Source organism: Castor canadensis, chromosome 4 (assembly GCF_047511655.1).
Source record: "Castor canadensis chromosome 4, mCasCan1.hap1v2, whole genome shotgun sequence".
NCBI classification, from domain to species: Eukaryota; Metazoa; Chordata; class Mammalia; order Rodentia; family Castoridae; genus Castor; species Castor canadensis.
The window spans coordinates 133974807-133987105 of NC_133389.1; the positions used below are offsets into that span (position 1 = coordinate 133974807).

A 12299-nucleotide genomic window follows, 5' to 3' on the forward strand; every position below is an offset into this window, starting at 1 on the left:
TGTTTAAGGAGCTTTTCCAGATATTAGTTTTATGTACAGTGATAATATTTAAGTATTTAATATATTTAGAAATATGTTGAAAAATTTTAATGATTTTGCTGTCACTGGGGTTTGAACTCAGGGCTTTGAGCTTGCTAGGCAGATGCTTTACTGCTTGAGCCACACCTCCAGCCCTATTGATAATTTTTGATAATAAGAAGAAATAAAGGTCAATACAAAAGTTAGATTTTTAAAAGAAAATTATAGAGAATTAAAGTATGACTAATTAAAATTTGAATCACTGAATATAGCTCCAAAGAACGGAGATCATACTACTCCTTCTCCCCATTTTTGTATATTTAAATACTGTTCCCTTTAAACTTTTCCTTTATTTTTAATTCTTTTCCATTCTTTTTTTTCTGCAGTGCTGGGATTTGATCTCAGGGCCTATACCTTGAGCCACTCCATCAACCCTTTTTTGTGATTTTTTTTTTTCAGGATTGGGTCTCGAACTATTTGCCTGGACTGTCTTCAAACTGCTGTCCTCCTGATCTCTGCCTCCTGAATAGCTAGGATCATAGGCCTCCAGCACGCAGTTCTTTTTTTTTTTTTCATTTTTCTTTTATTATTCATATGTGCATACAAGGCTTGGTTCATTTCTCCTCCCTGCCCCCACCCCCTCCCTTACCACCCACTCCGCCCCCTCCCTTCCCCCCCCAATACCCAGCAGAAACTATTTTGCCCTTATTTCTAATTTTGTTGTAGAGAGAGTATAAGCAATAATAGGAAGGAACAAGGGTTTTTGCTGGTTGAGATAAGGATAGCTATACAGGGCATTGACTCACATTGATTTCCTGTGCGTGGGCGTTACCTTCTAGGTTAATTCTTTTTGATCTAACCTTTTCTCTAGTACCTGTTCCCCTTTTCCTATTGGCCTCAGTTGCTTTAAAGTATCTGCTTTAGTTTCTCTGCGTTAAGGGCAACAAATGCTAGCTAGTTTTTTAGGTGTCTTACCTATCCTCACCCCTCCCTTGTGTGCTCTCGCTTTTATCATGTGCTCATAGTCCAATCCCCTTGTTGTGTTTGCCCTTGATCTAATGTCCACATATGAGGGAGAACATACGATTTTTGGTTTTTTGAGCCAGGCTAACCTCACTCAGAATGATGTTCTCCAATTCCATCCATTTACCAGCAAATGATAACATTTCGTTCTTCTTCATGGCTGCATAGAATTCCATTGTGTATAGATACCACATTTTCTTAATCCATTCATCAGTGGTGGGGCATCTTGGCTGTTTCCATAACTTGGCTATTGTGAATAGTGCCGCAATAAACATGGGTGTGCAGGTGCCTCTGGAGTAACCTGTGTCACAGTCTTTTGGGTATATCCCCAAGAGTGATATTGCTGGATCAAATGGTAGATCGATGTCCAGCTTTTTAAGGAGCCTCCAAATTTTTTTCCAGAGTGGTTGTACTAGTCTACATTCCCACCAACAGTGTAAGAGGGTTCCTTTTTCCCGGCATCCTTGCCAACACCTGTTGTTGGTGGTGTCAGCACGCAGTTCTTTTTCCATTCTTTATGCCTTTTTTCTTTTCTTTTTTTTTTTAATGCCAGAACTTGAACCCAGGGCCTCACACATGCTAAGTGTAGATCCCACCACTGTACTACACTCCAAATCCCTTATTCTTTGGCTTTTTTTTTTTTTAAAGGATTGGAGATGTCTTAATAGAAAACATGTGTATAACCAAGAAAATAAAATGATATACTGTTAGCATGGTGGTGCATACCTGCAATCCCAGCTCTTAAAGAGACAGGCAGGAGGATTGAAAGTTTGTTACGGCCACCCTGGGCTACATAGTGAGATCCTAGCTCAGAAAACTTAGAAAAGAAACACTTCTTGTCTTTATTTTGTATGTTTCATTATTTCTAATGTTCCTTTCTATGAAATTTGAACTTCAACATCATATTCTTATTTTTGTCAGTATTTTTCAGGTTGTAGAATATATTGTATTGAGCTTTTGAATTTTTGTGTATTTTCACATTGTGTTTGATATTATTAAAAATGGATAGGTGTATACAGCACATACATGTGAACATACATGGAGTAGAAAAAGGTTTGTGTGAACACACATACGTATAACAGAATAAGAGTATTCTATGTCATTAATGAATATGTTCTTCTATATTTTGATCAGTCATTCTTAGGAATGTGTGGTGTTGTGAGCAGAGAATCATTATATCTCCTGTGCGCATTCTGTGGTCTCAGATTTCAGTCACAATGACCCATTTTTCTAGAATTCCCTGACAATTGAACATGAGCTTTATGACATTCAGCAGTGTTTCAGGGCAGTACATAGCCAATTCATTTTATTATAAAACACTTCAATATGAGAAAATGTATACTACATATATATAACTACTTTGTCCTTACCTTTTCAGGGAATGTGTGGTAGCAGAAGCGCTGATAACTTGTCATGCCCTTCTCCACTGAATGTAATGGAACCAGTAAGCCTCTCTTTTTTTAAGTCACTGGGGAAAGAAATGATGTAACATCTCATAAATATGCAATTTTCCTACTTTGGATGAAGTGTATGTTTGTTTTAAATGTAGAATTTGGTAGGGTAATTAATTTCATTAGAGGTGAGATTGCCACTTCTGAAGTCCATTGCCATCTTAGACCACTAGAAAGCCAGCTTAATTGCAGAGTAGTTTATCTTTATGACCTAAAGGAGATAATCCACTAAAAAATAAATTATACTCCAGGGAGAGTGTCCTTTCATTACCCTATCCCAGATCCTTTAGATCTGGAAAATGACTACATTTTGAACAAAAGCCTGATTTTATTATATTTTAGACAAATTGGTTAATTTGAGGGCAAAACATTATGAATAACTATTTTGTTTTTCATTAGTTATTCTTCCTTGAAGATAATTTGAACACCTGTGTGGTAACAAGTAAAATTTCATCCCATTATGTGCTCTAGTTACCTATTTTTTTGCTTCAGCTTACTCTGAATTTAAGTTGGCTGCTTTTGTGACTGATACAAAGTAGTTACTAAATTAATGAAGTATGAATTTATACTTTATAAATTATGAATTAATGAATTATGTCTTTGCAAGTTTTATGATTTTTGGCAATAATCACAGCTAGGAACTTAATCTTCTTTCTTAACCAACCTTAATTTCGAAAGAAAAGAATAACAGTATTTCCGACCTCCAGGTCACTGAACTGATGCGAGAACAGTCATACCTGAAATCTGAATTGGGCCTGGGACTTGGAGAAATGGGATTTGGAATTCCTCCTGGAGAGAGCTCAGAATCTGTTTTCTCCCATGCAACCTCAGAGTCATCTTCTGTATGTTCTGGTCCCTCTCATGCCCACAGAAGAACTGGAGTGCCTTCTGGTGACTCAGGGGGCAAACCCAGAGTCCCATTAGTGGCAAGAAAGAAAGTATTCCGAGCATCTGTGGCCCTGACGCCAACTGCTCCTTCTAGAATAGGATCTGTGCAGACACCTCCAGATGTGGAAAGCTCTGAGGAAGTTGGAGCAGCTGAAGAAACCTCACAGGTTATGGTCCCTAAATCGGAAGTAGAAGAGGGGCGAGGAAATCTCTCACTGATGCCTGCTGCTGAAGAAATACATAGAAATGTGGAGCAGGATGAATTGCAGCAAGTCATACGGGAGGTGAGTAAAACCTGCTAACTTTGTTTATTTGCAGATGTGTGTTACAGGAGATTTTATTTGAACATCAGTTATTTATAAGATAATCTTTTTGAGTCACTGTATTAATTTTCAAAGAGCTTTTAAGTGAACTTTCCCATTGGTCTACTTCCTATCTATTAAAATATTTTTATAATGACATTTCTGCAGATTTCATACTTCAATGTAAAATAATTGCAACTTTTTACATTTGCTCTGGAGAAAAAAGTATTGTAGAGTTTGAAGTAGGTAAACATGTAACAGACTTTTTGGTCTCATTTCCACATGTGTAAAAGAAGGAATTACAATTTAAATCTCTTCCAAGATTAAAAGCTACCATTTTGTAATTTCAGTTGACAAGAGAAAATGGTGTTGTGTTATTAATAAATATAGAGAGCTTGATCTATTTGCTTTGGTAGGTGGAATGTGGAAATTCTATGAATAGATTGAAATGCAGTATGAAAAGATCTGGATGGTAACAGCATGAGGACCTGAAGCATTACTACAGTTAGGTTACCAAAAGGACTACAAAAATGTTACTACAAAGGCTAGTAGTCAAAGGGTAATTGAGAAAATTTGTATAATAAGTGTTTGTGTTAGTTTTACATCACTAACAAAATATTTGAGAAAAACAACTTGAAGAAAGATTTATGTTGGTTCATGGTTTCATAGGTTTCAGTCCTCATCACTTGGCTCCATTGTTTCTGGGCCTATGGTGAGGCAGAGCATCATGCCAGTGACAGAGAGGACATGGTAGAACAGAGCTGCTGTCTCAGGGAAGCTGAAGGAAGGTGCAGAACAAAATACAGCCCCTAAGGACATCCCTTCAAGGATCCACCCCTTTCAACTAGGTCTTACCTCCTAAGTTTCTGTCACCTCCCAATAGCCAATGAAATCTTGAACCCATCATTGGGTTAATCAGTTGCTGAGATCAGAGCCCTCATGATTCAGTCACTTTCCAAAAGGCCCACCTCTGAACATTGCTGTATTCAATGTTCAGAATACATAAGCCTTGAACACACAAGACTTTGGGGACCATTTCAGATCTAAACCACAACACTGTTTTTAGCATTTGAATTAAGTTAGTAAGAAGAAATAGTATTTATCATTTTAAAGGGTAGAGCTCCATAGATCTACTTTTGTGATAGCTTTTTTCTCCTCAAGTCACACTGTTCGTTTGCTTGCAAAACGTAATAGAGTGCACAGATTAAAAATACTTGTTGAATATTTTTCCCATCTGTTTTCTTATCTAATGTTATGATGAGGCTCCATTTTTTTTAAAGAAAAAAGGAAAAAAGAATTCTTAAGAATAACAATAAGGAAGAACTATACTATCCATAGTTTTTCTAGCCAAGATCCTAAAACCCCAGATAAGAAAGATCTCTCCTTCTTTCCATTAGTTAAAAAGAGTATCTGTACACTAAAATAAAATCATTATAGGGGCTTGGGCTATAGCTCAGCAACAAAGGGTCACACTTATCATGTGTGAGGCCCGGGGTTTGAACCCCAGCAGTGCTAAAAGCAAGAACAAAAGAAAAACTTTGTACGTGTTTAAGAATCTTCCATATGAAGGGTAAAAGACACAAAATCCTTATGTTTAAAGTTTGATAGGAAGGAAAACAAGACTAACTCAAGAGGCATTGAAAATTAGCACAGAAAAGTATTTAGCAGATCTCTCAAAAAGTTTCTGGTATCAGGGGCTAGGGTCACTGGGTGGTAGAGCACTTGTCTAGCTAGCATGTACAGGCTCTTATTTGAACCCCAGCACCACAGAGGTTAAAAACAAATTTTGGCTGAGTGTCACAGCTTGCACCTATAATCCTGAGACATGCTTATAATCTCAGAACTCACGAGACTGAGATAGTCAGATCCAAGTTCAAGGTTAACCTGCAATACAGAATGAGACCCTGTCTTAAAAAAAAAATCAGGTTTCAGACCATTTCAAATTTTGGATTAGGGATGCTCAGCCTTTTAAGTATATACAATTGTTTCAAAATCCAGAAATCTTGAAATTTGAATTATTTCTCATCTCAAGCATTCAGATTCCCAGTCTGTATTCAGGAACTAAGAGTTTAAAAATAGGAAAGGTCAAAATTAACCAGAGAAATCAGAGTCAGTGGCTGCTGTTTTTAAACTGTGTGTTTCCAATATAGTTAGTAATATGAACTTAATGTGTTTTGAGAATTAATTTGTAACATAGATTTCTAGTGGTTAGAGGTCAGAAATGGTGACAGCAGACCAGAATTTCCCTTAAGTGGGTAGTTGATCCTCTGGGTCCAGAAGTATGTTCATCTACATTCAAGATGCCATCATTTACAACTGCATGACAGTAGCTTGGAAGTACTTTAAAAGTAAGTGGTCAGTTCTGCTGTACACTTGCAGATGGTATGTGTGCTTCTGTGCTATACAAACTTGTGCACCAGAGGCTTGTAGGGAAAGTAAAGTTAGAGGCATAACACTCAAGACTCCATCCATGACATTTAGAAAAGACAAAAGATGGAAACCTAGCCAAACCTTTAGCAAACTTTTATTTTAAATACTTAAGAAATGTACATAAGTACTACAATAAGATACTATTTTACTTTAAAAAAAACTTGAAGTTTGCATGTGGAATTGGGCTTTGGAAGGATCATAGTTGATGAGTTTCTGTGTGAAGGACTAGAGGTATGATGATCGGAAATCTGCAGAAAGTTTTAATGCCAGATGTGGGTAGGTGTGGCTCATACACAGTTTGCTGATAGACGTTTAAGTTGTGTGCATTTGAGGTACTGGGTTTCTAGGTTCAGCTGAGTGCAATTATCTGTGTTCACCTAGTTGTTTCCTAGTATTTCAGCCTTGTTGAAACAAATTCACATTTTAAAGACAAGTGTTTTTTCATTTATTTCCATGACCTGACTCTTCCAACTAAAAATATGAAAGGTCTTAATTCTATAAACTTGTTTGTTCTACAAATGTAATTATTTTTATAAATAAGTTAATTGCAGCTGGCTAAGGTTTAGCAACTGTACACCCAACTTACTAAATTAGTTGTACCTGTGATTCCTATTACATTTTACATCTGAGATCAGTTTTTGAGTGAAATTAAGTCATTTTTCTCCTTCGCACTGCATTTGGTTATAGTAGGTTTTAAGTTAACTTTTTTTTTTAAAAGAGAAATATGATATTCTCGTTCCCTTTAACTTGCTTTGGTTTGAAAGCTTTTTTGAAAAGTTTATGTTGATCATTTGGCACAAGTACTCCCTTACTGCACACTCAGGTCCTCATTTTTATGATCACAATGATCAGATATGTGTTGACAGTAATTTCCTAAGAATAAAGCATTCCCTTTAGGCCAGAACATTGATTCTTTGGCCCACAGCACATATCATAGAAAGTCATTTGTTCCAGTTATGCTGCTTTGGTCCTAGAGAGATAATCATTTATAAGAACCTCCCATTAAATATGAAATATTTTATACCTTGCAGATATTTAAAATGGCATGCAAGGCAAATATTTTAAGTATTTTTCAAAATTTGCTACTAAACCCATTAACTATAGAAACTCCTTAGTTCTGATTTGGCATAGTTTGGAGGAAGTTAGGCTTAACATTTACTCTTATCTACAGAGAAGGGCTTGCCAAGCAAAATCTGCAGATCAAGCAAGGCAGAAGAGAAATACTGATGTACTTAAGAAAACACACTCCTTTGAAGTGCTTTAAAAGCATATACTAATAGATAAATTAGTCTAATAATGGTTATAATGAAAAATAATTGCGTTACTATCATTTTAGCTGTTACAATGGTCTTTTACAAAGTTTGTTGATAAAATGTTTAAAATTCAGATTACTCATAATTCTACTTACTTCTAATTGGTAATCTCTTTACATAAATGTACTTATTACTAAATTCCAAATTATAAGCTTATTGTATCAGCTATGAAGCAAATTAAATTTGTCCAAATTCTGAGTTCTTTAGTCCCATTGACAAAGCCACCATTCAGAAAGCAAGATTTACTCTTGGGTTGAACAGTTTTGTAGGTGAGGCTTAAGCATGTTTGGCAGGCAATTTCAGGGAAGTTTTCTTACTGCACTCCTGGGTGCATGAAAACAATGATGCCTGTCAGGCCTTTGTTTACATCATTGCACCATATGTGAAGTTTTTTTAAAAGAATGTTTTTGTTTATAATGTGTTAATACAGTAGAATTACTCTTTGGAAGGGGAGCATAGAAACAAAGTCCTTTCTGGCAAATATTTAACACATGTTTTCAGTGAATAAACTAAACAGATTAAAAATACCCCTTTTCTGCCCAAATTGTGTACACGTGTGTAGTCGGAAATAAGTCCTGTGTTATAATTTGCCTGAGTCATCTGTGATATATATGATCAGTGGCCTTGAAACTTTATAGTTATTTTTAAAAAGTATATATGTTTATAAATAAAAAGATGACATAATAGGATGAAGGAACATATGTTCAGAGAAACAAATTCAATAGAATTAAATGTCAGAGAACAAACATGAATTGCCATATGTTTAGAAAGTTCCATGTTTATTGAAGTTCCTAGGCTTGATTTACATCTGCCGTCATGTATTTTGGTAAAAACAGAACTTGCCATGTATTCCTATTGAAACTTCTTTTAGAGATCACTTGAAATAATGATTGCTGTGCAGTAGACAGTAGATACATATTAAATGGATGTGTTGCCCCATTCTTCAAACTTGTAGTCAGGATTGCCAGGAAACATTCCTGAGAATGAGATTAAGATCATCTCAAGAAGTCTGTCTTTAGCCTATACTGTGTTTTGGAAGTTATGCTCAGAAAGGTAATCTTGCCTTTCATCCTATTAGTTTCTCACTCTGTTCCTTCCAATCTCTCTGTAGCATGGGAGACTTTAGAAAAGAGGGGATAATTACATGCAGTCTTTAGCTTATTTATCCATACGTTTTTTTGTAAGATAAATTATTAAAGACATTGTCTTTAGTGCTAGGTTATTTATCTTTCTGCTTTCTCTTTGTTTCTGATTTTGTCTTTTTCACTCTTAGGTTCTTTTGCTCATTCAGACATTTATTGAGTGCTTACTTTGTGCTCACATACATTGATAAGTGTTCACAGCACACTTTCCACTTGGCCTCCTTCTCTCTACTTATTTCCTTGTCAGTCAGTCTGCATTCTATACTTTTCTCATCCAAGATGGTCTTGTTGCAGTTTTTTATATTCACTATCATGTAACATTGTTCTTAGATTGCATGTCCTGTTATTTGAAGGTCTGCCGTTTTCTGAGAATTTTAATTTTTCCTGTTCTAACCCATGCTAGTTTCTTGTTTTCAAAATTAAAAATTTATTCTGTTAGGTCATTATTAAAGTAATAAAATTATTTTTCTGTGAATATTTTCATATTTGACAACAGAGATTCTTTTTTTGTATGTCTTGCTTTGTTTTTGAGACAGGGTCTTGCCGTGTTGCCCAGGATGACCTGAAATCCTGGACTCAAGTGATCCTCTTGTCTCAGCCTCCTGAGTAGCTGGGACTGTAGGTGTGTACCACCATGCCTGGCTCTTAGAGACTCTATTATGTTTTGTTAAACAAAAAGGCATAGATTTTTGGCTAGTTTGTTTTTTAGATGATGATGATAAAGAGATATAATGAAATTGCATATTGTATTGACAACCAAACTGGAAAGACTATACTATTCATTTTCTGATAAACATAAATTTGCAGTGGTTCTGGTTCCACACATTGTATTTGTGCTTATATACTGTGGCTAAGATATTTTGATTTTCATATTTATGTCTAATACATAAATTCATTTTAAAAATGAATCTGAAGTAGTATGATCTTCAGAAACTTTTGATGTTGTTTAAAGATTAGGAATATCAGTAGAAGTTAAACTGAAAAGCTTATACTTGTTTAAATATATGCCAGTACAGATGGTTGGTTGATAGCAAAGGAACGTTCTTTTTATGAATAACTATGAGTCTATGTATTATGTACCAGTTTTACATGACAGATTAATACAGAATCATTTTTGGAAAGACTTCAATTGAGATGTGTTCAGGATGTACTTAGGAACATTGTAGGAAATAGATTAGGCTGACAGGAAACTGTGGAAATGGAGAATTTTTAATAGCTAGTTTGAGAGTGTCTCAAGTGCTAATTTTGGAAGGCATTATCAGTTTACTTCAGGAAATGCACATTTAAAGTCTTCAGAAAGGGTTATTTGGAGGCAGTGCTGTATCATTAGAAAGAAAAGGAGAGGCTAGGCTTATGTAGTATTGAGACATCTGGAGAAGAAAATCCTAATTGAAATTGTCATTGCCCCAGGTCCGTTTGCCCTTTTCAACAATAAAGTTAGATGTATTTCCCTATCTGAAGCAGGACAGGAGAGGTTTATACTATAACACTAAAGAAAAATTCATTCCTTTAGAGTTTAAGGTTGTTCTGATGATTTTTGTGTGTGTGTGTGTGTTTTAACATACATTTTATTAAATAATAATTTTCCTTTTCCATTTAAAATTTGCATTTTAGGTTAGACTAATGTAAACTTCTCTAGGTATTTTGCCCCTTCTGTTGATAATAGTTAATATCTGTAAGTCATTTGCCACTAACTGATTTTATTTAGCAGTGAGAGCACTTACTCTGTTGACTACCTTACAGAGGCAGACGTCAATAAAAAACATGAACGCAAATCTCATATATAACTAGTCCTTCCAGGAAACTTTTTGTCATGAATTAAGTTACTTACTAATAGTTTTGCAATCTATGAAATAACACTTTATGAAATTCTCAACCTAGGAATTACTATTTTTTTTTTTTATTGAGGTACTGGTGCTTGAACTCAGCCTACACCTTGAGCCACTCCACCAGCTCTTTTCCATGATAGGTTTTTTCCAAGATAGGATCTCACAAACTATTTGACCAGGCTAGCTTTGAACTGTGATTCTTCTGATCTCTGCCTTCTGAGTAGCTAGAATTACAGGCATGGTCACCAGCACCTAGCAGAAATTGTGACGTTTTATGATGCAGTTAGCTGAGTTATGTTAGACCAGACCTCACAGTCTGTTCTTGGTTTGAGGATAGATGGGTGGATTTGATTTTCCACTACCATTTTGTGTCATATGGAGGGTCACATGAAGGTTGTAGTTTTCTCTGGCTTAGCTGATTGCAGGAGCTAAATGCAATGTATGGTTTTCTGAAAACAACAAAAAAATGAATTACTGTCATTGTTAAATGTTATTTTTCTTTTCCTGTATTACAGATTAAAGAGTCTATTGTTGGGGAAATTAGACGGGAAATTGTAAGTGGACTTTTGGCAGCAGTGTCCTCAAGTAAAGTATCAAATCCTAAGCAAGACAGTCATTAAATGGAATTTGTAGGTAAATTTTTCTGAATTTCTTTGTTTAGCTAAATGTAAATTAAAAAGCACTTTTTTTGTTGTTGTTGGGACTGGGGTTTTAACTCAGGGCTTCACACTTGCAAAGCATGCACTCCACCACTTGAGCCACATCTCCAGTCCATTTCACTCTGGTTATTTTGGAGATGGAATCTTGTGAACTATTTGCCCAGGCTGGCCTCAAACCTCGATTCTCAATATCTCAGCTTCCCAAGAAGCAAGAATTACAGACATGGAGCCTGGTACCCAGCAGCTCTTGATTTTTAATTCTTTGTTTTCTTAGTACATAATTCTGTTACTCTAGCTAAATTTTTATTTTTATAATGTATGTAATGTTATCCTAGAGTGCGAAACACTCATACAACTCCATTTAAAGTGAAAACAAGTTAAATATTAACTTCCATAGAATTATCTATATTGTTTTCTCATTGAAATCTTGACGTAGTAAGTAAATTCTGGAATTGGGCCTTAAGGCCTTCATCTTTTTTTGGTAACACTTGGCTATAACAGTTCCATATGAAAAATTTGTGGAACAAAGTTTTGAGAATCATAAACACTTATTATCTTTCTTAATTACTTTTGTGTTTTAAAGAAATATATTCTATAGGTCCTTCTAGTCCTAACTTAATAAAAAACTGTTTTATGTAATTTATTTATTAAAATGAATTTTACTTTATCTCTTAGTTCTAATTATAGTTCTTAAATTATATATTAATAACAATACTTAGTGAATACAAAAGAAATAATACTCTTCAACAGAATGAACTTTTAGTAGAGCTAAAAATAACCCATTTGATATAATATGAAAAACAAAAATTTAAAGTTTTCAGCCGTGAAAAATGGGAAAATATTTTAATGAACTAATAGGATTTCTTTTTAAAAGTCAGGGATAAAAGAATTAACTTTCAAAAAGATACATAGATACCATAGCAGGATCATGTGTACACACATATATACCACACATATACATACATATATATATATGAATAAAATTCTCATTCTGCTTTTAAAGACTTTCAGGAATAATATTTGAAAGGAGTTTAATACTGCTTTCTCTTTCCTTTTCAAGATTGGCGTGGATCCTTTTAGCTGTGTAATGTTGGGAGTTATGGATGATAGACACTGGTGGAGGTGTTATCTATACTTTGGAAGACACTTCTGCTGAGCTGGGCTACTGTATACAGTGTACAGTGTTCATTTCTTCAATGCATATCTTTAAAAAATACATAAAACTTAGGCACTTTGCTAAGTCT

General features: G+C 35.0%; 1 protein-coding gene across 1 annotated transcript in view; it reads left to right on the forward strand.

Moving 5' to 3' along the window:
- Itprid2 (ITPR interacting domain containing 2) overlaps positions 1 to 12293 on the forward strand; it is a 38297-nt gene extending 26004 nt beyond the window's left edge. The window contains exons 15-18 of the mRNA XM_020183229.2: positions 2420 to 2485; positions 3200 to 3664; positions 10912 to 11029; positions 12116 to 12293. Coding sequence (XP_020038818.2) covers positions 2420 to 2485; positions 3200 to 3664; positions 10912 to 11016 — 636 coding nt within the window. The 3' untranslated portion in view covers positions 11017 to 11029; positions 12116 to 12293. The remainder of the gene's footprint in view (positions 1 to 2419; positions 2486 to 3199; positions 3665 to 10911; positions 11030 to 12115) is intronic.
- Positions 12294 to 12299: the final 6 nt, after the last annotated feature.